At 43.1% G+C, this 27829-nt stretch overlaps 1 protein-coding gene across 3 annotated transcripts in view; it reads right to left on the bottom strand.

Moving 5' to 3' along the window:
* man1a2 (mannosidase, alpha, class 1A, member 2) overlaps positions 1-27829 on the bottom strand; it is a 147177-nt gene that overhangs the window by 10533 nt on the left and 108815 nt on the right. For all 3 annotated transcript variants that reach the window (XM_084545211.1, XM_084545212.1, XM_084545210.1), the window contains exons 7-12: positions 25863-25957; positions 22694-22817; positions 22077-22170; positions 6476-6591; positions 5220-5439; positions 2195-2367 (exon numbers count right to left, since the gene is read on the bottom strand). In XM_084545211.1, the coding sequence (XP_084401337.1) occupies positions 2195-2367; positions 5220-5439; positions 6476-6591; positions 22077-22170; positions 22694-22817; positions 25863-25957 (822 nt within the window). The remainder of the gene's footprint in view (positions 1-2194; positions 2368-5219; positions 5440-6475; positions 6592-22076; positions 22171-22693; positions 22818-25862; positions 25958-27829) is intronic.

The following is a 27829-nucleotide window of genomic DNA, read 5'->3' as shown; positions in this document are numbered from 1 at the left end:
GCTCTAATCTCAAACTCGCTCAGACTACAAGATGAAAACAGTGCAACACTTTGAGATATTATTTAGATTACGGTGCACCAGGGACGCCCCTCGGTCCGACGCCAGTCTTTTCATATCGAGTGTCGGCCGAACCGAACACAAACGTCCTCCTGGACATTCATGAAGGCCTTTCTTATCTTACTTCTGAATCCACATCCTGAACAGAAAAACAGCTACAGAAGAGCAGCATTAAACAAGATCAGTCCAGATGTTTATTAGCGCGTATGAGCAACGTTAAATAATCCAGGAGAAGCAGAGATGAGGCCTTCAGCAGCAGCAGCAGCAGCAGCAGCAGCTCTCTCTCTAGTGTCACTCACATCCAGAACAATCACACTTCATAAAAACGCCTGCCAATATATTTGCTTGGCACACAAGCTCATAGGCACTCTGGAAAAAAAAACTCAAAGCGAAGCAGTTTCTCTGCTGGAAATAAAAAAAAAAATAAAAAGGAGGGGAAGAGGTGACAAGAAGATTGGCAGGAAAAAAATAAAAGAAAGAACAAAAGGTGAAGATGACAAGCAGGCCGGCTGAGACTCATGCAGAGGAGAAGGTGAACTCTCTAATCCTCCGTCGGTGGAGGAAGTGGAGCAGGGGAGTTAAAGGGATAGAGGCGGCTTTCATTTCTGTTCTATTTCCATAAAGCTTTTTATATTAAAGCACAAAAGAAGGAACTTATAGCAGCTGAAAACATCTCACAGCCACCCCCACAAGCAGCAGCTTTTTTTTATTTTTTTATTATTATAATAAAAGTCTCTTTGTCCACAGTTGCACGAGCAGAAATGGAGCGTTCACAAACTGTAAGGACGAAAAGCTGCCGTCGCCTTTTATCCCGACACGACACATTAACCTGAAGAGACGGCATCAGAAACTCTGAGCTTGCACGTCTCCTGGTTTTCAAATGAAGTTCAAAACAACTCCCTGCCACAGGCTGTCGATGATGTCCAATTAAAAGCTCGGGCACGAGAGGGGGAAACGGCTTGAAAACACTCAGAGAGGGAGAAATTAATACCTCTCAGCTTCCAGTCGACACAAAGCAGAGGCGGCGGAAGAATAAAAAAAAGACGGACGAGAGAATATAATAACTTTGAGGAGCTTTTTTAATCTGCATCTACTGAAGTGAAGCTTTGCAGAGCATCGACCTGCAACTGGTGCCACCAGTGTCTCAGAGAGCAGAATCATTGAAAGCTGCATGTATCTAGATGACCGTGCAAAGACGTACAATAATAACAATTATTGTTATTAGTGACAGCAAGAAGAAGGTTCTGGGTTCTAATCCATGGGCCGACTGGTCCTTTCTGTGTGTAGTTTGCATGTTCTCCCTGTGTCTGTGTGGGTTCTCTCCAGGTACTCCAGCTTCCTCCCACCGTCCAAAGACATGCTGGTTAGGTTCATTGATTCTAAATTGGCCGTAGACTGGAGACCTGTCCAGGGTGGACCCCGTCTCTTGCCCAATGACAGCTGGGATAGGCTCCAGCCCCCCCCCTCCACCCTCCAGAGGACAAGCGGTTACAGAATATGAATGAATGTTTTGGGAGATGGAAGGAAGAGGCTAATGATCCATAATCTGAATACTGAAGCTTGTTTAACAGGAAGAACTTTCTGCTGGACAGAAAACAAAGAAGGAACATCAGTTCTGCAGCCAGGAGGACCTGTCAGTTGGATGTCTGTGGAAGGAAGGCACAATTTTGCCCTCACTAAACTCGCCCAATGACATCTGGGGTAGGCTCACACTACACGGTAACATTAATCAGCAAAGACGGCGCTGAGACTGATTTAACTTCAGTGGCTTGTGCTGATTTAAATTAGAAACGCTGGAAATGTTAAAGGCGATCTATGCGGTTTAGTTTTTTTTTTTTACGGCTCGATATGTGGAGAGACAACCTGCTCATAACTTGGAAACGCACTGGAAAGTAGTGTTAGCATACTAGCTAGTAGCAGAGCAGAGTGTAAAGGCTGTTACAGACTCCCTGAGAAACGAGAAGTTCGTTCTTATTTCTCAAGCTGCGAGCCCTCGTTTGGGAGTTCTCAACTGGGCAGAACTTTTTTCTTGTGTGGTGTCCGGCTACTATTCTGTGATTGGTCAGACCGTCACATTTCCCAGATTCCTTCAGATTAAATCCTATCTGAATCCTTCACCGCTGTTAAAGCTCTTTACCTGCGCTGCCTCCCAGCCCCACTGGCGGTATTTGGGGTCGTGGGTGAACCTCCACATGTACCAGTAGGTCTCGATGACCTCCGGGCGCAGGATGTAGTACTTCTCGTTCTGCCGCACGGCCACCGCCTCCAGGCCGCTGTCGAACTTGAAGGCCTCCGGTCCGAGCTTCAGCACTAGAGAGGAGTAGAAGAGGAGAAAAGAAGATTAGGGGAGGTGGTAGTGAAGGTGAAAGAAGGCAAAGGAGAGGAATTAAAGGAGGGAGGGAGGGAAGGAAGGAAGGCGAGAAGATGATGAAGGGGAGGACTGATGGAAAGGCAAAGGGGGAAATAAGACGGCAGGAGGGAGGGAGGAGAGATTTGAGAGGAATGAAAAAAGGAAAGAGGCAAATGGGAGGAGAGAGTGGGAGTGGAGGGGAATTAATAAAGACTCTGATAAGAGGAAGAAAGGAAGGAAGGTAAAACGAAAGAGTAATTAAGGGTTGAAAAGAGGAGATAAACATTATCTCTGGCTGCTTGTTTGTGTTGATGGTTCGGCAGCTGGTGATTACAAGTGTGTGCTGATATGAATTAGAGCCTCTGTCTGTGTTTGTGTGTGTGTGTGTGTGTGTGTGTGTGTGTGTGTGTGTGTGTGTTGCATGTATAAGCAATAAAAATAAAAACATCCAACCCATTGATTTCACCGGCTTTTAAACCAGTGTTTCCTGCAGATTAAGCGCGACGAGCATTAAGAGTCGACTGAAAGGACGCTGGAGTTAAAACCGTGGACGCACACGTACGTTCCTCCGCTCCCATAAACGACTGCTCATTAACCGACAGGACCAACTTTAGACCAGCCTGACCGCTGCTATCAAATCCCCCGTCCCCCTCCTCTCTCGCCATCTTCATTTGTTGCCACGGCAACCTCCCCTCTTTGTCTGAGCAACCTCACGATTTCCGTCCACACACACATTTAAATTGACGATGCCGGATCGCGCGCTGGTTTCTTTGCTGAATTAGAAATGTATTTCTGCTCCCTGCAACTAAAGCCCCGTTCACAGGTGACTAGTCTTACCTCCGCTAATTTGCAATAAGTGCAGAGGACGTCCTTCGATATTAATCCCGCGTTAAACCAACCGTGTCTGCAATTTGCAGCATGACAATAAAACTGCAAATTACAGACTGGATTTCTGCAAACACAGATAAATCCGATGATGTTACCAGCCTGTGCAAAGCGGCATCTCCGTCTCATCTGTTACCACAGGTGATTACAGACAAGGCTGATTCTCACAGGATTGAGATCACAGAAAATACCTGGAGACCTCTATAGTAGCTCGTAATAATTGCGGAGGTCGTCTGTGATCTTGATCCCGTGCCAATTGGTCATGTCTGTAATTTGTAGAGTAAAAAATCACACCGCAAATTACCAGCAATCGTAACCCAGAGGTCCTGTGATTAAACTAATCCAGGGTGAATTGCCATCTCTGTGATTTGCCAGCGTGCTTTCATTATTTCATTCGCTGCCTCTTTTTTTTTCCTCTGTATCTTTTTACTCAAAAATGACAAAGGCTGTGTTATAAATCAAAGGTCGGACAGGTGTTTGGGTGCAAAGTCAAGATGTCGCCGCTTAGCATGCACAGCCTTTCTTAGGCAAAAGATCAAAACCGTCAGAAGAACAAAATCGCTAAGGACAGTGTTTAAACCAACCCCACCTTTGCCGATGTGATGAACACAATAATACATCGCTAAATATAATCCAAAATATCCCATCTCATTTTTTCTGTGGATGGTTCAGTGACGTCTTGACTTTGCAGTCAAACATCTATTCAGACTATATCCAGAAAGGTTCAAAAAAGGCAACTGGACTTGTAGAGTTTTCTTGAGAAGACGTTTCATCACTCATCCGAGTAGCTACCTCATTCACACCTTGACACAGAAGCCTCTGACGGACAAGGGTCCTTAGAGCACCATTCACAGGGAAGAGGACAGGGACAAAAACAGTCCCCCCCCTCAACGACAGTTGAGTACCCAACCGTTAATGGAAATTAGCTGCACCGGTTTCCGGTTGTTAACACAACAAGCAAGTTTCAGTAGACCACCCCTAGAACTGAAGAAGCTACTCAGATGATGATGATGAGTGGTGAAACGTCTTCTCAAAAAACTCTACAAGTCCAGTTGCTTTTTTTTTCTTTTTAAACCTTTTTGGATTTACCATGACCTGGATGACTGAGAACCTTCACAGACAACTATCCAGACTGTGATCTATAACAGGCTTGTTCCAATGCAGCCCACAGATGCTTGATCAGTTTGGGATCTAGTGAATTTGGAGGCCAGGTCAACACCTTGTCCTGTTCTTCATGTTTTTTTTTGAGTTGTTCCTAAAGTGTTTTTGTGGCTGCATCCTGCTGGGGATGGCTGCTGTCATCAAGGAGTGTCATTGCTATGGGGTGGGGGTGCCTGGTCTGGTCTAGGTGAGTGCTACATGTCTAAGTAAAATCCACACGAATGAATGAATGCCAAGTCTAAAAGTTTCCCAGCAGAACACTGAATTGTCACAAGATGTTATTTACTTCTCCTGTCAGTGGTTTTAATGTAATATTTACTTTCTGGTATCTAGCACTGATACCAGTACTTAATAACAAAGGGTTTCTTCCACTAAAATGACTTGCTGCTGTGAAAAGTCATGAAACAGTTCAGATTTAAGTGTGATTTGCTGCGTTAGTAAAATCCACATCCTTCCACTGAGCACTTAAGCTGATGAGAGACGCTGGGACGACTCTCCTGGTCCAAATATTAGTTGAGTGGCCGGTCAAGAGCAATGAACCAGATAAGAGCTTCTATTATTTTTACTGCCAGTTTGCCTCGGGATATTTTTTTTCTCTTCACTGTGTCTTCCTCCGATCACTGCATTAGAAGTGTTCTTACTTCTACTGCTGTCGCTAAAACATTACCAACATGAGGTTAATGTAATGTTCTTAAAAGCACATTCAGATCCCCTCCGGTCTGCTTGTTATATTTGTGCATGCAGAGCCTCGTCTCGTTCTCCTCACCCGTCCTGTCGTAGGACTCGTGGCAGGTGTGCGCGATCTCCGCTCCGAGCTGCAGGTAGTGTCCGGCCTTGTCGTCGGGCGAGCCGTCAGCGCCCAGCGCGAACATGCCGCCGGCGAAGCAGGCCAGGTGGCCCATCTTCCTCTCCAGGTGGCCGTTCTTCCACTCGCCGATGAACGTCAGGCCGCCGTTGGATTTGCGAATCAGGTGGCGCTCGATGGCCTGGGGGTAAAGAGAGACAGAGAGAGAGTGTCTGAGTGTTAAACTGCATTTGAGGTGAAGTGTGGACATTTGTAGAGAAGATAAAGATTACAAAAGTAGAGTGAAGGGGTTGGTTTTTAGGTAGCAAGTGAGGACAGATGTTACAGAAATCAGTTCATTTTATTTTATTTTGGTGTCAAGATCAATCCAAATGATTGAGAACCCAGAGTCTGAACCGCCCTGGAAACCTTAAGCAGCTCCTCTAGTGATCTGCTTGAGGCCGACAGGGCGGAGACAGAAAACAAGACAGGAGGTGGGAAAGTTGAGAAGGGAGGAGAGGAGGGGAAAAGGGAAGAAGAAGCAAGTGAGGACAGATGTTACAGAAACCATTTCATTTTTATTTTTATATCTTAATGATTCGGAACCTAGAGCCTGAACTGCCCTGGAAACCTTGAGCAGCTCCTCTGGTGGGGATCTGCTTGAGGCCGACAGGGCAGGGACAAAAGACTGAGGTGGGAAAGTTAAGGAGTGGAGGATAAAAGGGAAGAAGAAGCAAGTGAGGACAGATGTTACAGAAACCAGTTCATAGAACAATCCAAATGATTGAGAACCTAGAGCCTGAACCGCTTTGGAAACCTTAAGCAGCTCCTCTGGTGATCTGCTTGAGGCCGACAGGGCGGAGTCAGAAAAAATGACAGGAGGTGAGAAAGTTGAGAAGGGAGGAGAGGAGGGGAAAAGGGAAGAAGAAGCAAGAAGATACCAAGAAATACATGATACAAGGTGATAAAAGATCCTTGGAAGTGTTTTTACAGGCTGTTTATTGGGCATTTTTCTGAGAATTGCGAAAGAAATGTGGAGAGAGGAGGGCTGCTTTGTCTGAATTACCAGTTGACACTGAGGGTCTCACAAAAGAAAACAAAAACTAGATTTAAAATGCAGCCGCAACCTTCAGCCTCTGCTCTGAAGCATCTCTTCTGCGTTAAGTATTTAAAAGGAGCTTTAGCTTGTTTTAACGTCTGTATTTCTGAACCTTAGCCCGAACTACGCGGCTCCGTACCTCAATGGCGTCGTCGTAGGTCTTGCGAGCCTCCGTGTCGGTCTTGTCCGACATGAGCCACGCCTTCAGGAGGTACTCGTAGAAACTGTCCCCCAGTCCTCCAACTGAGGTGTGATCTGCAGAGAAAAAAAAAAAATAAATCAGTGGAAGGAGAAAGTGTGACAATGGAACAGGAAAAATGGGAAAACAGAGAAACGAGAAAGCTAAAGTGAATTATTCATCGTCGACTTTGCCTCAGCGTCCTTTGGCAGAGTGCAACATATGGCATCAAAAGCATCAATGCAAGCCCTGGGTGTTTATGTTCTCTTCTTCTCTATATACACAGTATATTGGCAGCGTGTTTCCCTTTTCTCTTTTTGTTTGCTCTCGCTCCCTGATGTGCTCACATTTCAATGTCCCCAATCGTCCTCATCAAAGTTTACACAGCTTTCACGGACGTCCTTTTTTTTGCGAGACGCCACATAGCGAAGATGGGGCGCCGCCAGGGACTCTAGCGGTGTCGGATCGCGATAAGAAAATAACTTCTTTTCTCCAGACGGCATATTTGAGCCCTGAGTTTAACAACACTTTGTTTCACAGACCTGTAAAATGCCATTAGCGAAGAGGAGAGACATTTGTGGAGCTGCCACAGAAAAGCAGAATCAATGTCCAGAGGATCTGTCATGTTGTTTTGTTGGTCAAACTTGGTCAAAGTGATAACCTAAAACTTTGATTTCAACATTAAATAAGACGAATGGGGTGTTTGCATGTTCTCCCTGTGTCTGCGTGGGTTCTCTCCAGGTACTCCAGCTTCCTCCCACCATCCAAAGACATGCTGGTTAGGTTCATTGGTGATTCCAAATTGGTCGTAGGTGTAGAGTGTGAATAGTTGTCTGTCTCTCTGTGTTAGACCTGAGATAGACTGGAGACCTGTCCAGGGTCCAACCCTCCAGAGGACTAGTGGTTACAGAAAATGTAGGAATTGGTTCTTTGCATTTGAACCACCCAAGTAAGCACAACTAGATCAGTGGGCATCCATGCAAGGTTTGTCAGCCATGTTGGACACAGAGGGGGGCTACTGTTGCCAACCTTAACCTTTGAGGCGTCCTGATTGAGATATTGACCAATGAGAGCGATTGATACAGTTGATGAACATGTGACGCAAACATTTATCCCAAAGAAACCAGTCCGTCAACTTTGGTTCCTACCACCAAACTCACCATGCTGAGAGCAGCTTCGGAGAGTTGGGTGAAGCCAGATGTAGCAGCAGCGGCATGATCAACAGTAATAACTAAAAAAATTAACTTATCTCAACTTTTATGGCCTGATGTTGTCCCTCAGGCCATACGACTTTACAACGGCATAGCTATGAGGACACAACTGGACTGTGGTTGCTCTGCTACTACCTTCCTACCTACATACACTATATTACCAAAAGTATTCGCTCACCTGCCTTTACTCATTCCATGAACTGAAGTGCCATCCCATTCCTAACTCATAGAATTCAATATGATGTCGGTCCACCTTTTGCAGCTATTACAGCTTCAACTCTTCTGGGAAGACTGTCCACAAGGTTGAGGAGAGTGTTTATAGGAATTTTTGACCATTCTTCCAAAAGCGCATTGGTGAGGTCACACACTGATGTTGGTCGAGAAGGCCTGGCTCTCAGTCTCCGCTCTAATTCATCCCAAAGGTGTTCTATCGGGTTCAGGTCAGGACTCTGTGCAGGCCAGTCAAGTTCATCCACACCAGACTCTGTCATCCACGTCTTTATGGACCTTGCTTTGTGCACTGGTGCACAGTCATGTTGGAAGAGGAAGGGGCCCGCTCCAAACTGTTCCCACAAGGTTGGGAGCATGGAATTGTCCAAAATGTTTTGGTATCCTGAAGCATTCAATGTTCCTTTCACTGGAACTAAGGGGCCAAGCCCAGCTCCTGAAAAACAACCCCATACCATAATTCCTCCTCCACCAAATTTCACAGTTGGCACAATGCAATCTGAAATGTACCGTTCTCCTGGCAACCTCCAAACCCAGACTCGTCCATCAGATTGCCAGATGGTAAAGCGTGATTCATCACTCCAGAGAACGCGTCTCCACTGCTCTAGAGGCCAGTGGCGGCGTGCTTTACACCATTGCATCCGACGCCTTGCATTGCACTTGGTGATGTGTGGCTTGGCTGCAGCTGCTCGGCCATGGAAACCCATTCCATGAAGCTCTCTGCGTACTGTACTTGGGCTAATCTGAAGGTCACATGAAGTTTGTAGCTCTGTAGCAATTGACTGTGCAGAAAGTCGGCGACCTCTTTGCACTATGCGCTTCAGCATCCGCTGACCCCTCTCCGTCACTTTACGTGGCCTACCACTTCGTGGCTGAGTTGCTGTTTTTCCCAAACGCTTCCATTTTGTTATAATAGAGCTGACAGTTGACTGTGGAATATTTAGGAGCGAGGAAATTTCACGACTGGATTTGTTGCACAAGTGGCATCCTATGACAGTTCCACGCTGGAATTCACTGAGCTCCTGAGAGCGGCCCATTCTTTCACAAATGTCTTGTTTCACAGTCTGCATGCCTGAGTGCTTGAATTTATACACCTGGGGCCAGGCCAAGTGATTAGAACACCTGATTCTGATCATTTGAATGGGTGAGCGAATACTTTTGGTAATATAGTGTACCTACCTACCTACCCACCCACCCATCCATCCATCCACCCATCCATCCATCCATCCATCCATCCATCCATCCATCCATCCATCGCTTTTAGGACAGGGGTGTCAAACATAAAGCCCGCCAGAGGGTCCAATCTGGCCCGTGGCATAAATTTGCAAAGTTAGGGAATTACAGCAAAGACTGTAAGTGCAAAATAAAGTACACAACACCCAGAACTAAGTTAACCCATTACTTAAATTGCACTTATTTATCTTAAGAAATCTCAGGTTCTTCATAAAATGTTTTGTAAAATCATAGATCATTAGTTCAATAGTTCATTTGTGCTTCTTTGCACTAAAACAAAGAGAAAAGTTTGGAGTCGTCGTTATCTATAGGTTATTATGTTATTTCGTTACTGGTCCGACACACTCCAAATCAAATTGGGCTGTATGTGGCCCCTGAACTAAACTGAGTCCCCTAGTGAAGGTGAAGTGATTGAGACAAGGACTGACAGATGTAGTTGATGCAGTAGCAGCAGTGTTGGTGGTATTTTATCTCTAATCAGAGTTATCTCCATCCATACACTAGCAATATTTTTATGTTCTACTTCTTTCTCTATGCACATTTGGGGTGGGAAATATACAAGAGTGTTACCAAGGCAACCAAAATCAGGATCATGCACTAGCAACCAACTTTATCGATGGACCGGGCTTTATGATCTCATATGTCTAGATGAGGGATTATCACTCTTTCACAGATGAAAGTTTCAAGGCGTGGGTTTCAGGAGTATAACCTGAGCTTCACTTAGCTCGGACAACACTGTGTGAAACCAGAACAGTCTGTCCAAGTATCTCTTCAGCTCCGCGTAATCATATCCGATATCTGAGCAGATGCTTTGTGTCTCGTCATCAGGCAGATTCTTTTTTTCCCGTATGTGATTAACATGCCCATAGGTAAATATGAGGGATGCACAAAGACGGGGCGAAGGAGGGAAGATGAAAAAGTAATCGAGGCGATGAATTATTCATCTTTTGTCACAGAGAAGAGCGCGGAACCCTCGCAAACAACCTTGGAGACATCGCCGAGGGCAGCGTGTGCGTTCGTATCTTGAATTTGCATACGGGTGCTTGAGTTTGTATATTTACAGGGAAAATGACAGCCAGAGACTGAGCGCCGAGTGTTTATGATTTAAAATGAGCACGACGACACCTCGTCTCCTCGCTGACTGATACAGAATTACTGACATTTGGAAAGAAAAAATAAATAAATACGCGAGATGAGATACTTTGAAACTGAGCTCAGACTGCGGGAGTTATAAAATTACAACGGATTCTGAAATCTGGTTCCAGACGACTTCTTCACAATCTCAAAGCTGCACATACTACGGGATATTATTGAGATTATCATGTCAGATCAGGGGGCACTGAATGCTCCACTTCATGTGGTCTCACTTGGAAATGGATGTAAACAAAGCGTAGACTGTGGAGCAACAACTATCTGTAAATCTATTGCAAACACCAATCAATCCAAAAGTAGAAGATGATGAAGAAGAAGAATTTGCTTTAACTTTGTTATAGTTTGTAGTGAGAACTATTACAAAGTGGGTTAAATAAAATGGTGGGGAGATTTTAATATCTGTCTGTAGTAGTATGCTAGCTGAACGTTAGCCTAGAGGGCTACAGTGTCTACTGTAGCTTGACAACGACATTACAGTTGTTCCATTCATTGATTATTGATAAAGCATTCGTCAAGTAATCGTCCATATTTTAAATCCATGGCTTTGGCTAGCAGTATTTTTATGTTCTGCTTGGGAAATACACCCAGAGGTTTACTAGGTAACTGAAACCTGTGACCAGTTTTACGACATGTATTGTTGTGTCCAAGTAGCCGGACAAGCAGAGAATGGTATGGTAGCGAGACTTTGTCAACATGGGATGTCCATCCTGGAGATATTTAAAATCTGGAGGTGAGATTTTCATATCTGTCTAGAGTAGTATGTTAGTTATGCGTTAGCCTAGAGGGCTAGAAAGTTTACTGTAACTTTACAACATCATCAAACTTGTTCTTTTTGTTGATTGCTGTTAAAGTGCTTAAGTAATCGTCCATATTTTAAATCCAAAATGTCAAATGTGTTTGATATTAATTGGGAGTTCGAGACTCATCGAGACTACACTTTACCAAACATTGGGGCCCAAAGCTACAACTCAACTTAGGTGACGTACTTAACGGACTCAACGAACTGATCGGCAAGGCCAGTGATGTTGAAGGGGTGGAGCTGGACTCTTTGAACACAGTGTCAGAAAGGAGGACGTTGGCAAGAGTGTAGACCATCTTGGACAACTCCTCCCACCCACTCCACAACACACTGGCCAGTCTAAGGAGTACCTTCAGTAGTAGACTCATCCAACCAAAATGCACCATGGCACACCACAGGAGGTCATTCCTGCCTGTGGCTATCAAACTTTATACCTCCTCCTGGTGAGTGTTGGTCACTCTTAACACGTTTAAGACTATTTGTATTTGACTCTGTCACCTTGCAACTGTCATTTTAAGGGAGCAACAAAACTATTTTCTTGAAGAATTAATAAAGTATTAAGTCAAAAACATTTACCATCAGTAAGATCCTAACACAGTATGCGAGGCCGCCATTTTGGTCTTTGAGAACTATTTTAGGAAACTACTGCACATAACACGTGTTTTATGATATCAATAAAAGACATTAGCAGAAGTTCCAGCAGCGTTTTCTGGGGTTTTGACTTTTATTCGTCAGTTAAAGATGCCTCTGTGTGGAAAGTGTTGCTTTCTTAAATGCTGCATAAAGTGTCATTTGAATATTTTTTCCTCTTCTCCAAATGCTGAATCCACATTATCCCACCCAGAGTCCCAGAAGAACACTGGTATACTTTGTATTCATGAGCCTACAGCGCCTCACCGATCGTCGTCTGGTGGCTCTCTTGCCAAATTATCCTTCTCGGTTAGCAAAGCGCTTTAAGTCGTGTTTGGATACAGTTGAATGCGGAGAATATTATTGCATCTTGGTCACAGTCCACGTGTTTTAGGAGCTAAAACCTGATGTCTGGTAATCTCAGTCAATCAGTGGTTAAAGGACTCACCTTCGAGTCTATTTTATGTCCCTGCCCTCGTGAGAAATTTAAGGTGGTTTACTTTACAAGAGAAATACTGAAACTTCAAGGGCTAGCACATAAAAGACATTTCATCTCCTTTATAAGACGTGAATCCAGGTGGTGAAGGAGTACGTGGTTGGGAATAAAGACATCTGAGCTCTTTATTTATTCTAAGCCGCTGCTCTGCAAGGATTCAGATAAAAAGTAGAAAATCGCAATTACATAGATGGACGACTGAATTCCTCAGAAGGACGTAAATTACAATCTTGTGACATTTAGGGTTAAGGCCCATTACTAGAAGACTTATTCAATTTTTGTATGGATTCCAGTCACATCTATTTAAATTGCTGATCTGGCCAATGACATGGGGAACCTTTGGAAATTTTATTGCACAGATTTATTTGCAAGGGTTGAGAGTTTCAGAGAGCACAGAGATCCCGTCTCTGCAGATTTATAGTGTTCAAGCACAGAACAATTCATTAGTAGTGAAGTGGTTGTGATTTTCTTACCAGGAAGACCTTGGAAATGCGAGATTTATCGCGCCATGTCCAAAATAAAAATAAAAACTCTAGCAACTTTCACTATTTCACATGAGGAACATAGATGGGTGCATTTCCCTTTTCTACGGGCGTGTTTTTGTGTGAATTAGTTGTTTTTAATTATAATTTTATTGTATATTACGTGCATTCAAGGTATTCCAGATACTTAAGCAATGGCATTTCAGTCACACAGAGTCCTATATGTGTGCAAAAGGAACAAACTATACACTTTTGTGAACTCATCTTTTTCATTTTTAACATTTGGTGCATTTCTATTCTGACTATTAGTGGAAGACAGGCGTCCACGTAGAAGCAGAAGCTGTGAACAAGCTTTCCTCTTTCCTCCTCTTGCATTTAATCAAACCGGCGTCTAATCAGACAGTCATCTTGTGTTGTGTCGCTATTTTTCTCTCCTTTTTTTAGGATTTCCTTTCATTGAATATTTATGATGTTTACAGTAAAATATGCAGGAAAAACATAAGAAGAAAAGACTTGGTGCAAAACACAATTGAAGGAAATCACATCAGACCAAAAGATGGATAATTCACCACTTATGGCTCAGACTGCTCTTTGACACGAGGACATTTTTGAATGTAAGGAGGACAATAACAAGGCAGTGCAGACTGAAATACAAATTGGGAACGGGAAGAGATGCTGGAGCTCCGTCTGATCTTTCTGTATCTTTCCCTCATCCCTTTACCGAAACCTCTTTTCACACACTTTTCACCTCTCAGACTCTTTCGACTTCACCCACGTACACACTCCCCCAAACTCTTCTCCTCTCCCATCATTTTTCTGCCAATCAAACGATCTGGGTCATGCAGGGAGAACTTGTCAATCAAAGGCAGGGTCCGCTGAAGGAGCCGGCTTCAAACGAACGTTAAACCGCAGACACAGAGCTGCCGTGTACACCGAGAGACAGCTTCCAACGCATTCTCACTTTAAGCAGAGGTCAAGGACACGGCCCGCTGCGTTAATACTTATGACGTCTTTGCATGTTATCGAGTCTGACAGTTCATTTCTATGCAGAACGTGGCCCAACAAAGATCAGCCACGATTTAGCTTCCATTTTCTAAATTATCTTGAGTCCACGCAGAATTAAAAAAAAGTGACAGATTAATTATCAAAGGTTGATAAAAAGCCCAAAGCATCCACAAAAAGTCTAAACACAATTACCAGTTTAATTTCTTTTGGAATAAAACCAAACTTCCTTCTGTTCCTTCCTTCTTTTACATACAGGTAATCTAAAATCCAATTCCAGTGGATCATTTCTAATCTTATCTGCTTTCGTGAAGACTTGTGACGCATTAAGCTGCACTTGGGATCTTTGTGTTGCGCCAATAATCTTTAAAACCGAGGTTAACAACACCCAGCAGCCGGCCTGTGTCCTTCAAAAGGCTCTGACCTTTATAAAAGCTGAGGTTTTCTGGCCAATACCCCAACGGCTAACCCATTAAAGACACACGTGGTTGGGAATAAAGACATCTGAGCTCTTTATTTATTTTAAAGCACTTTATCTAAACTGCTGCAAGGATTCAGATAAGAATGACTGAAATCCACTGAATGCTATGAAAGATAATCCCTGGTCTTGTGACATGTACAGTTAACGTTGGTCCCTTGCTGAGAGGGAAGCTACCGCCAGCCTTGAGCCAAGTGGAGATCCATTTTGGTGTTTTTTTTTTATTTGTGTGTGGATGCTGGACTTATCTGGATTTAAATGTTGATTTGGTCATTCACTTAATGGATCATTGAAAAGTGCTTGATGCTGCAGAGAAAAATGCACAAAAGTTCATTTATCACACAGCTGTGAAGCTCCTTTCTCAGTGTGGAGTTGGCTTGTTGAAGCACACACTAATCTCATTAGCAGTGAAGTGACAGCGATTCACCCACAAAACAGTTGGAATAATTTCACAAGTGAAACCAGAATACCAATGAAACTGTTAAAAGACTTCCAATTAAATAGGAATAAATCGTTGCGAATGTTCTCTGAGCGCCTCCAAAAGAATTTAATTAATGAAGAGAGAACAAAGGACCCTGAAGATTTTCGTAATATCTCATAATATCATAATATCGTCTCAAAATCTCAATTCAGTTGTTTCCTTGTTACTCATTGAAAAGCAAAAAAAGGAAAGAAACAAAGTGTTTACAACTTTTAAATACACTGGAAAGCAGTGCTGCTATGTTAGCGATTAGCATCTGCTATAGAGGGTCTTTGTTGAGTTCTTGTCACGATATGGTATCGGGGACAATCCAGCCATTCAAAAATGATCTGGTCTGCCATAAACCCGAACCACGTGCCTCCTGAGTCAAAACTTCATCTTCTGTTTCAGTGGCAGTTTGGTTAGCATCTAAGCTGACAGAAATCCCAGAAGAAGGAGAAGGAAGAGAAGAAAAATTAGAAGAAAAAGAAGAAAATGAAGAAGAAAGGGAAGAAGGACAAGGAGAAGAAGGAGAAGAAAAGGAAGAGGAAGAAGAAGGACAAGGAGACTGAGAAGGAGGAGAAGAAGAAAAGGGAGAAGGAGAAGAAGAAAAACGAAAATGTGAATAAGAAGGAGAAGAAGAAGAAGAAGAAAAGGGAGAAGAGGAAGGAGAAGGAGAAGAAGAAAAAGGAGAAGGAGAAAGAGAAGAAAAAGAAAAAGCAGGAGAAGAAGAAGAAAAAGGAGAAGAAAAAGAAGGAGAAAGAGAAGAAGGAGAAGGAGAAGAAAAAGCAGGAGAAGAGGAAGGAGAAGAAGAAGAAAAACGAGAAGGAGAATCCTGTGACTAAACCTGTCTTCCGTGAGGAAGAACTCCACTCTGGAAAAAGAAGTCAATCAGACAGAAATGCGTAAATTGTTGAACGTGGATGTTTGGTGAGGTGGTAGTAGATCATCATTCAGTAGTACCAGTACTTGATTCAACACCTACAAAATAAAGAAATCACAAAACAACATATACACTGAGGTAAAGGCTGCACCCAGACAACAACAAACACTGAATATTTAAATGAAGAGACAGAGAGTCTACGGCTTTGGATGATCATAGAACATTTCTGGAGTAGGTCTTCTAGAGCCAAGGGACGAGCGAACCTCTCCACACATCTACGTTAACTCTGACAGAAATATTTATTGGACTTAAACCAGCTGCACGGTGCACAAGTGATCTAGAAGAATGCAAGTCGAATCAGGGCTTGCATCGGCCGACACTCAATATTAAAAGATCGAGATTGAATACACTGAACGCTTACCAACAATCAGATGAAACTCCCTACAATACTCCAAATACTGACTCTGCTGCCTTGTCGTTTTTAGGGTTGGAGTGACGGTGGATTTTCTAGCAAATAGAGGCTGTTCTGCAGGGGTTGGTTTGGGCTTTGTTTACCCTCGACTACTTGGTTTGGGCTTTTCAGACATTCATGGAAGCTGTAGCAGTCACAATTGGGGAAGGACGTAAACACTGCGACAAAACTACGAGTCGTTGCAGCCTTAAACTTAGGTTAAGTTGGCAGGGCTGTGTGCGGGCAGGTTTCAAAAGAGGAGTGTTTGGTGTGTGTTACAGTAAGACGGAGGAGTGTGTGGTAATAAGGCTGTCAGTCGCTGCAGGATCTCATTAAGACAGCCGAGCTCAGACTCATTCCTCATTAGTTGGGCTTAACTACAGCCTTCACACCTACACTCAATAAGGTGTGTACACACATGGATTTACTCTACACCCAGCGCACTCTCCACACGTGCTCCCACCCGTCAAACGCAAAAGCACATCCACGCGTACATCTCCAAACAATTCAAACTGCTCGGCTCTTCCCCCGGAGCGGAACGTTCCCTCAAACTCCAACTAACCAATTACAAAAACCGACGGTTGTTTACTTGTCACGGGAGCCGACACTGCCTTCCAGCTGCAGACACATTTTCGCAGGTGTTAATTTTTGCGTGCATATGTATCCGAAATGAGACAGCCTCGCCGCCTCTCTCCGGTCTAAAATGACCATTTAATGAATTTAAATGGATGTCGCTGTTCCGACTCTGCCTCGGGTCCAGGTGTTTTAAAAAAATACGCTAAAAATAATGACGTTCCCACGACTAAATGCTCCAGCACGGCGTGCGCTTTTATCTGGAAATAGACTCTGAATGGTTTGTGAACTGCCTCCCCGTCTTGCCATCACGACAAACAACCTGATTATTTATTCATTATCGATTTAAAACATGTCTAACGAGTGACATAATGTTGGTGCTTCGAGGTTCTCGAAATGAACTCAACCTCAGCAGCAGTTTCAGTCGTCCCCAAATGAAGAGCTTTTAAGAGACATATGCTGGTGATGGTACTTGACCAAGGCTGCTGTTAAAAGGTCGGAACAAAAGGCCTTGTATTAACATTAGAGGACACACTGAGATGCTTGAGCTGGGAGCATGGGACAGAGGCTGACGGGACGGAAGCAGCATCACATATGTGAATTTTTCGAGCTGATTACAAGAGAAAGAAAACGGTTTCTACTCATTTTTTATCTTCCCAGACTGTACTACAGCCACAAATAATCCGTTGACAGCCAAGACTGAACATGACGACTTCATAGTGTAATGAATAAGCTGATAATATGGGGAACTTGTTTGGAGGGGGGAGGTCCTGCTCGTTTGTCATTTTAGAAGAAGACATCATCATTCAAGGACTTTTTTTTTTTTTTTGCCCTGGGCTCCTTCAAGTTTCACATTAATTACCCCGTCCTCACCAAAGTCCTTGTAATCAATAAGGCTGGTTACGGCAACAAGGTGCAGAGGCAGCTAATTAATGAGTCCAGACCACAAGACCACAACACGCATACACAGAAAGAGTAGAGGAAAGAGATCAGGCATAACATTATGACCACCTTCCTAATATTGTGCAGGTCTCCGAAAACAGAGAATGGAAATGGGCCTTCTGAGGGTGTCCTGTGGTGTCTGGCAACAGAATATTGTTAGTGGGGGGCTTTGGGTCCAGTGGGTTGAGAGATACTTGATCAGTTTGGGATCTTTTTTTAGTTGTTCCTAAAGTGTTTTTGTGGCTGCATCCTGCTGGGGATGGCTGCTACCATCAAGGAGTGTCATTGCTATGGGGTGGGGGTGCCTGGTCTGGTCTAAGTGGGTGATACATGTCTGAGTAACACCCACACCAATGAATGCCAGGTCCAGAAGTTTCCCAGCAGAACATTAAACTGTCACAAGATGGTCAATGTTATTTACTTACAGTGGTTTTAATGTTTTGGCTGAATGATGCATATGTGGTTACGTGCCCCCAAAGCATCAATATTTGTTGACATGCACAAAAACTGTTGTGCCTGCTGTGGAGCGTCGAATCTGACGGACGTATAACAAAGGAAGGAGAAGAAGAAGAAGTATTTTTCCTCCAACTTTCCAAGAAGATTTCTAAACATTCCATTCCTACCTCCATGTTTCTGCCCCTCCTGTAAACCTGGAGTTTACCCCACATGGGGCAAACACGCTCAGAAAGAATGAATTTATTCCAAGCAGAGAGAAACAATCAAATCAGGACTCAATCTGATTGAAAAGTCCTCCTGAACTGTCCAGCGTGTTCTGATTGAGGTGATTCAGCTACTATACTGATTACTATCCACGTAACCATAGCAACTGACAAGCAAACACTAATGCACAAGAACATATACGTGCATATGCATGGTTTATTATTGTTATTTTTCGTCTCTCTTCAGATTCAAAGACTCACTTCCTGACGCACACGAAGGAACAAGCATCCATCATCGTCTGCCTCGTCGTGCAGCTTGCCTGGCCAACTCTCCATCTGTTAATGTAGTCATTCATCCATCAATCAATCTGCCCTCCCTCCATCCCGCACCCATTTATTTTTTCCCTGCTTTTGGCCCAAAGTCTGTGCACTTACAAGTGCATCAGTCTGACTGCCAAGTCACCTATCCATCCATTAATGAGCCCCTCCATTTATCCATCTGTCCATGAGTGCTCTCCATTTGTTTTGTTGACAAGTGAAACAAATGGAGCACACATTTCATGTGACTGGACCACAGCCGCCACTGGAAATCTGCATCGGTCTGCGCCGTTTCCTCCTCATACGGATGTTTATTTTCTATTCCCCGTTTATTTAGAGGAACAGATTTAATATACACTCTCCTACTACTACAGCAGCAGCAGCAGCAGCCCACTCCTCACTCCTCCTCTGGATGGACACACACAATAAAAAAAACAACAACAACACAATATATATATTCAATTTTAAACAGATTGCATCTTTTCATTTCCTCAAACCCCCGGCGGATCGTCGTATCTGATCGACGGGCTAAATCTACGGCGCTCCGTTTTAAGAAAACTTCTGAGGCACACAAAAATAAAAATAAAAAAGGAATATTTTAATATCCACAAAGTTTTAATATTCTGTTGGAATTTGAAGATAACAAACCGCAGCCTACTGCACGTCTGTCATCCAGCATCTACGCCCTCTCAGGTTCAAAACTACTGAAACGCCAAGAAATAAACAAAAAGAAATATTTAGTAGTCCCTAGTGAATGCTGGAGTCTTAACTTGAAATCCCTAGTAAAGGAGGAACGTACAAACATTCATGAAGAAGCATGTGAGAAAGAAAATGGAAGATATTTTAGATAGATAGTTTGGAGGACGACACAAAAGACCAATTCAAATTCATATGAATTTCCTGCGTGGGCTTAGTCAGAAATTTCCCCGCGGTCTAGTGAAACTGGTTTTGGATGAGTAGTCTCTGAGAAAGAGCTGGAGAAAAAGCAAACACATATGCAAGAAGTGAAACTAGGGGGGAAATATTGTAGAATAAATCTCTGAAACCATTTGATATGCCCAGCCCCGATTTGGACACGTCCAATAACAATGTTTTATTCAAGAAAAGGCTCACATGAACGCTTCCTCTGGTCTTTACTGATTAGAGAGACTAAAACCAAGGATCTAAAGGTTAGATCCAGTCCTCAGTGATGAGTGTCTACAGTGCTCTTAGTAAAAGTAGTTACTCAGCTGATATTTTACAAGGTCATTTTTGCATGCAGCCATACAAAATGATCTGCAAACTGTCATCTCAAATGCCTGCTGGATGTCCATCTCTTAACATGCGAAGCTTGCATCCCAGATTGCAAAATCATGAGACGACACAGGAACCGATCTCGTCAGGCTTTGAGCTACGAGCTTGTGACACAAGCAGCAAATAAGCGTCCAATGTTTTGGTAAAACAACAGCAAGAAGGGACTGCTGTGAGTGCAGAGACTTGTCCACCTATATGCTAACTACACAGCTAGCTATGAAGACCGATTGCTAGCTTATTCCAGGTAGAACCTTCTCCTCTTTCCTCTTCAGAGTTCTCCAGCTTCAAGATATTGTTCTCTTGTGAGCTTCTGATAGTCGAGATGGATCATGCAATCACATACAAATCAGGGGTCGCGTTAACCAGATATTTTCCGTCAATGACCGTTTTTTTTAAAACTGTGACGGAAAAATCTAAAGGCCATCTGTCATTTTGACAGATTGCAATTCACATCCCTGACCACTTGGTGGCGAGTGACTTTGTTAATTGGCTCTTGTCTCTAATTGAAGTTTGCATTCCAAACATCGCGGAACTTTTATCAGTGTACGATTTGCTGGTACACCGATTATACTGATGCACAGGTCAGAGCTCGGCTTAACCATAGACATATATACAATATATATGTATATATGTCTATATGTCTATGTCTATGCGACTAACAGCTACCAAAATGGAGGAATCGGATGAAAGCACGTGAAAGCAAAACTGAAGTGTTTTTGTGCAAATTGTGCAAAATAAAAGAGTCTGCATACCACCGAAACACTTCAACCCTACGGTACCGTCTAAGAGCTAGCAGTCCCGGTCCAAGTACGGACAGCCGGCAGCCCAAACTTTTTTTTTTCCCTACCATTTAAAGTCAATACTGTCAATACTGAAAAAGTTAATGAAATTTTAATGAAAATGAAATGCAAATGAATTGCATTATTATCATTTAAAAAAATTAAAGTGACGGGTTGATCGGGATTTTTACGGCCCTGTCAGTCAAAATGACAGACAACAAAAAAGTCTAGCGCGACCTCTGATACAATGCGTCATCAGCTGACGAATTACCATCGCCCCTAAAAGTCCCTAAACCTTCAGAAAGTACAAAAACCCAAGCAGGACCTTTCTGATTTGTATCCCAGTCTCCACGGATGTGATTCTCATTTGGATATTGGAACCTACGGTGCAGATACACATACAGGAGATCCCGCGAAAGAAACGCAACTGCCTACAAACTACAGTTGATGACACGTCTGTTTAATCGACAGCTGAAACTCAACAACGTCCAAAGTACAGCGACATAAAAAAACTTTTTACAAGTGGTTTATTTTTATATTACAGTCAAACTTTTCCAGAATGTGCTCAAAAACTGTCCAAATATCAACTTCTGATAAAAGCTTTTTTTTTTTTTCCCGCACAGAACAGGAACTATACATTTTGTTCCCCCTGTTAAATTATAGGGAATACATTTCTATTGAAAAGGACAGGAGAGAAAGGTGCTGCCATCGAACGCGCTAGAAATGCACATTTGATAACAAAACGTTAGTGGGAAACCTGTAATTTAACAAGAAACTCTGAGAACAGAACAATTCTCTTCTTGCTTTTCTATGTTTGTGATAGATTTCTTTCTTTCTCTGCGACTCTTTCCCCTCATACATTTCCTCTATGTTACTATAATTACAAGTTTCTATATACGTTTCTGTAATTACACTGCTCGTTTGTCCTTCGCCGCGTCTCAAACGCAACGCTCCATTACTGTAGGTGTGACTAACGAATCCATTTGATGTCTCTCCACTTTAATTACATATTTGTTACTTTAACCAGAAATGACACATTTCAGAGGAAGAACAGTGAGTCACCGCACGTCCGACTTCACTCTGAGAGACGCTAATTTGCCCGGGCAGCCCGCCAAATGTGATCAATATACTGGGAATACTGTGTTCCCCCCGTCTTCCGTCTTCTCCTGCTCAATTCAATTTGTCCTGATTAAAGGGGGATCCATTCTACTTCTCGTCTTTCCTTCACTTAGCGTTAATCTCTCTTATTTCTCTTCTTCGTACCACTTCTGAGCGCGTGACCGTTTGAAGCTCACAAAGACGTCTTTTAAAGAGGGCTGGTTTAAAAAAAAAAAAAAAAAGCGGTAGAGATCCAGGAATTTGAATATAATCCCAAATTAAACGCTGAAAACATCAAAAAGCTTTTCCACAACACTTCTAATATCACTTTCCATGGAATTCAAATGTGTGTTATGTTCAGTAAATGAATGAAGTCAATAGGAAGGTGTACTTACGTTGGCCCCAGCGCCCCGTGCGGGGGTTCAGGTAGTTTGGGTACAGCCCGTTGGGTCGGTCCATCTTGGCTAGCAGCTTCCGGATGTGCATCACCTGAGATTAACACCATACACAGGACTTTTACTCCAAATAGAAGATATTCTCCTTTTAGGTCTTTGAGGTGCTTATAAGTAAACTATATGTGTCAGTAATTGTTGTGTTAACACCATAGACTGTGTAAATATGGACGGCGGAAAAGCTCCTAAAATGTGAAGCCAAAGCAAGTAGAGCTCCCCCTGGTGGCTGGCTGCAGTATAGGTCATAAGCTCCACCCCCTCCATGTTAGTGGGCGGGACTTGGACCACATACAGTGTATAATCCAACATTTCCTTGTAACTGGTGGAGGCAGAGCAGAGCGTAGTATTAATTAAACAAACGTGAGTGAGTCTGGAGGAAGTGTGGCCGGGGCATCGATATCGTGGCTCCACTCTTAGACCGTACTGCGCAGACTCGGGCTCCAAAATCACTAGATGTTACCACCCGTATCCCTGGGAAAATAGCGTCCATATTTACATGCAGTCTATGGTTAACACCTGTAAATGAAAGCACATTACACATTAGTATTTTAAAATGCTACCTTCTGGTAGTAGGCAGGGTTTCCCGTCAGGTAGGTGAGGTGAACAAACTCCATGTGGAGAGTCCCAAACTCGGCAAGGATGCTGCTGCCGGCTGAAGCCCAACCCCAGTTACGGCCAACGCCACTGGAGAGGAGGAAGAGGAGGGAGGGTGGGGGGAAGAAGAGAAGAAACAAATGTTAAATTGACAACGCAATACAGGTCTTAGTATATACACAAAAAACAACAAGCTGAAACAACAGCAACTGGACTTCAGTTCTAAAAGAACTTGGCAGATTATATCTCAGTCGACCTCCCTTTGTTCAGAGAAAGGTTTTCCAGTTTGACTTAGATGGCTTACTCCTCTTTCAAACCATCTGTCTTCTCTGGCTAAAATGTGGACGTTGTTGTTCTCAGAGGAGTGCCCTTTAGTTCTAGATTTTTCCTTCGCTCGTAGGAAAAAAGAAAAACATGACCAGAATGCATGTGCCTGCGTTGGCGTGTTTTCCAATTAGGACTAATGACTGAACACATCAGCGTTGTGCCACGTATTCCCCAGATAAGCAACACATTGGCACCTGGCTGTCCATGTGACGTAAAAGAAAAAACTTGTTTCTTTAGACCTGGTGACTACCGGTTCACCACTTTGTCTTCTTTGGACCAGAAACACCCCTGAAGAGCTGTCACTGTCATGGCACGCCAAGTCGACAATCGCCCATTTGCAGGAGTTGGGTAAGTCGATAAGTGCCTGTGACCCCCCTGACCCTGTTTTGGTGCTGTGTCCCTCACTGTTAGTGCTAGCCGGACCTCTGAGGGCGTTTTTTTTTTAAACCTTGTTGAATCGGTGGTGTGACGTGTTAATTACAGAGATTGCTTTGATTGTCTCTTTGGTGCACGAGACAAGAAACAGATGTGACTGAAGCAAGCAAACAGTAGAGCAACTGATCAGCATGAGTCAAGAGAGGACAGGACGATTTCCGGCCCTTCCTAGCGTCCTAGCCTTTAGCTCGTTCTGTTTTCACTTTTGAATGATTAATACAGATGAGTTCTTTACGGATGCAGAACGTGCATCGATCAGGAATAACATCATGACCACCTCCCATGTGCCTCCAAAACAGTTGTGACTCATCAGAGAATGGACATGAGGACGCTCCTGAGGGTGTCATGTGGTGTCCGGCAACAGAATGTTGTTAGTGGTGGGCCTTTAAGGGGAGGGGCCTCTGTGGATCATCCCGCAGATACATGATCAGTTTGGGATCTAGTGAATTTGGAGGCCAGGTCAACACCTTGTGCTGTTCTTCATGTTTTTTTAGGAGTTCTTCCTAAAGCATTTTGTGTGTCTGTGTCAGGCTGCATCCTGCTGGGGATGGCTGCTGCCATCAAGGAGTGTCATTGCTATGGGGTGGGGGTGCCTGGTCTGGTCTAGGTTCCCAGCAGAACACTGAATTGTCACAAGATGGTCAAACCATCTGGGCTCATGTTCAAGTGCAACAAATTGCTCCAAACACCGGCAGCGTTACAGTCGGCCTTTGGTTCGTCCAGATATTTACACTGAACATGTTTTATTATTACCTTCTAACTAACTCTCAACTGTCCTCAACAACCTGCCAACACCTTTCAGCTTATCTCACACACAGAAAGACTCTGGGAGCTTATCAACAGACTATCCCGCAGATTAATGAAGCAATTCTATTCCAGCTGTTTAAAGCAATGAATAAGTGTAAACTGATAACTACCACACCCACGGGTACAATGAAAGGAAGGGTAAGGCAGCAGAGGCCGATAAGGCAAACAAAAAAGGAGGAAAATGTTATGATAATGTCCCACGTCAGGGTTACAACCAAGGTAAGGGTAACAAGGTCTCTCAAGGAGTCTAAAAGGTGAATTTAACACTTCTTTTAAACCTTTTTGCCGCCTGTTAAAAAAACAAATTCACACAGCTCTAAAAACTCCCCCGCAGACTCAAACCTCTGCTCTCACACGTGGAGGAACTTTCATTTGTTCAAATCAATTCTGTCAGGTCCACTGCAGCTACACAAGGTGATCAAATTATGTAATAATGAAATAGGATGAAGGTGTGGGATGTACACACCCACATAGTCCTGTAAAGAGCTCTGTACGTACAGTTGCACTTTACACTTCATCGTGTAAAGTGCGGTTTGGAGCCATAAGTTATTTAATTGTTCTGATGCTTTAAAGAGCACTTAGCTCATGTTTTGCATTTACTGTATTAGTTTAGCTGTGTACTTTGTTTTCATTTATAGTGCTGCTTAAAAGCACTTGCACCAGTTTTCTACATTTCTGCATAAAAATGATTAAAAACATCGAACAAATACTGTACTTGTGCATTTATTTATTGAATCCAAGTCTTGCTTTTAGAGTGATCTTTGTTGGTGGACCACTCCTGTGGAGGGTAACGGTCGTCTTAAAACTCCTCTGTTTGTTCTCAAACTGTCTGACTGTGGATTTGTGGATTCCAAACTCTTTAGAGATGGTTCGGTGACATTTTCCAGCCTGATGAGCAACAACAACTCTCTGAGATGACCTCAGAAGCTCCTCCTTTGTTCGTGCCATCATACACTTCCACAAACATGTGCTGTGAAGATCAGATCGGGACCAATTTCTGATATTGTTTAAACAAAACTAAGCACTGAACAACAACTGAGGCTCACTACATTGATTAGAAACACTTCTGGACACATGGACTGTAAGCTCAGGAGAAGTGGCCTTGGGATCAACTTACTTTTGCACCTCAGAGATATGTAATATTGGCTCATTTTCCTGGATAAATAAAATGAACAAGTTTAATATTCGTGTTTTATTTGTTTGATTTGGTTCTCTTGGGAAATCCGCTGATGTGTTGAGTCATTTTTTATTTTAAACAACAGTAATACTACCGACCACATCCCTGTGAACTTCAAATAACACAGCACGTTGTCATATCTGTAAGTTGAGACTATTTACCACCAAAGCAGCTCTCCGCAATACAGATAAAATGGAATAATTGTGTTGCAAGCCGCTAAAACTCCTCTTAAACTATTAATTGGATGACATCTCTGTGAATAAATAACTTCTTTGTGCACATGTGATAAACATCAGGTGACGCCATGATCACCTGATTACCTGACCATTGTTATTAGATCATTATTTAACTGATAATAATTACAAGACATATTCTCCAGTGTCACTAACCTCTTCAGGTTGACCATGGCCCAGGGGATCCCAGTGGGGGTGTTAAAGGCAGGAAGCAGCTTCTCAGCTAGCTGGACTGCCTTCAGTTTGAACATCTGGAAACACAGAGAGAGACAGAAGGGTTAACTTTACAATTCTCTTTTATCGTGTTCACTTGAATCACAGTCCGTTGACTTTCCCTGCTTTATATTTTCTTCCCGGAAAAAACCCGGTGAGAACGAGCATAAAAACAAACTGCCGGCGACCGCAACGAATGCAGGATGAAGGCAAACGTTACAGAGTGAGACGTCAGGAGACGAACGATGGCTAAATGATGGCAGCGGAGTGTCAGAGCCGAGCAGATTTATGGAGGAGAACAGCGGCTTAATACATGCAAAAACCTCGCCTTCAAACTGTGCAGCGGGAATAAGGAACGCTGCAAAATACCCGCTGAGGTGTCTCGGCTCGGAGGTCAAACGACGTCGAGCAAGGAGAGACCAAAGTACACAGTCGGAGTTGGATTTCTATTATCGTGACTGGCGTCTAATTTACACGGACTGATGCGGAGTAACGGACATGTGTTCGTTTTGAGATTACACAAGTTCTTGCACTCGTTCGACAGACGAAGGCTCTGAGAGATCTGCCGCAGCCCTTGTTCTTTTCTCAGCGTGTCAATCAAAGAGATAAAAGGAAAGTAAGGTTATTCTGCCGCTGAACCGACTGGAAAACTGAAAACGTAACTGTGGATGAAGAGAATCTGCTCTGCAGCAAATAAAACTGAGAATATGTATGAAGATCAGCAGTGAGCGATTAGGTTTTTATCAAGTTTCAGCAGACAAACCTGTCCTTTCATTCTTGGTCAGTTCATTTTATAGCTATTTCTTGAATTAAACTATTTTTCTTTCCACACTTGAGCTTTTCTGTTTAAAAATTGTGACTTTTCTCAAATTAAATATGTTTGTAGATGAAGAATAAGTTCACTAAACTACACTAAAAGAAAGTTTCTACCACGAAAGTAGCTCCGGAGAAATATATTTTCTAACAAAACATAAAAGCTCAAAAAAATCCAATTATTCCCAGCATGAGCCGTAACTTTAATGAACATAAACTAGACTTACGCAGCAGGAAGGAGCTGACTTTTGACAGCTGACTAGCTCACCGCAGTGACACAGATGAAAATGCAGCATTAATGAACAACGTGCTGAAGAAAGTCCAACTGAAACAATAATGCTGCTGCTAGGCCAAGTTTTCAGTTTTCTATATTGTTTTAAACTCATTATGGTGACGTACCACTTCATGCTAATTTGACAAATGTTTTACAGCAGGTAGCAGGTCATGGTAACCTCCAGAAAAAAACAGAAGAAATTCTCTCAAATGCATTAGATGAACAAATAAATTGCGAGTATTTTGAACTGAGAGGCTAAGAAATGTGTTACTTTACTTCAAGGAATAGATAGACTACAGTGTGAATGGTAAACGGCCGCCAGAACCTGTTGGTCACACTAACCCAGAGAATAAAGTGAAGATAAATCGACTCTGTTGTTGCCTTCAAATGCAGAATTCAGTTGTGTCGTTCACATATAATGTTCGGCCATAAAAGGTATGACATACCAAGTCGTCTGTTTTCTAGTATTGGATCATGAGTTAGAGTCTGTGCTTATAGATTTTATAGTGTTAAATTTCTCTGATTGGCTGTTCAGCTCAGAGCAACCAGAGCAATAGAACAATAGAAGGGACAAAAGTAAACAAAACTTCGAAGTTCAATGGGCTAGCTTCATAGCCTTTGAGCTAACAGTAGATCTCTCTAGCCTCCTAGCTAACAGATGGGCTTCCTAGCTTCCTAGCTTCCTAGCGTCCCAGCAAGCAGTAGCTCTTCCTTGTTTTCTAGCCTCCCAGCTACCAGCAGCTCTCCCTTCCTTTCTAGCAACCCAGCTAACAGATGCTCTTCCAAGTGTACTAGCCTCCCGGCAAACAGTAGCACTTCCTAG

This window comes from Chelon labrosus (genome assembly GCF_963514085.1).
Source record: "Chelon labrosus genome assembly, chromosome: 5".
Taxonomy (NCBI): domain Eukaryota; kingdom Metazoa; phylum Chordata; class Actinopteri; order Mugiliformes; family Mugilidae; genus Chelon; species Chelon labrosus.
The sequence above is the reverse complement of the archived record's forward strand: the minus strand, read 5'-3'. Positions and strand labels throughout refer to the sequence as shown.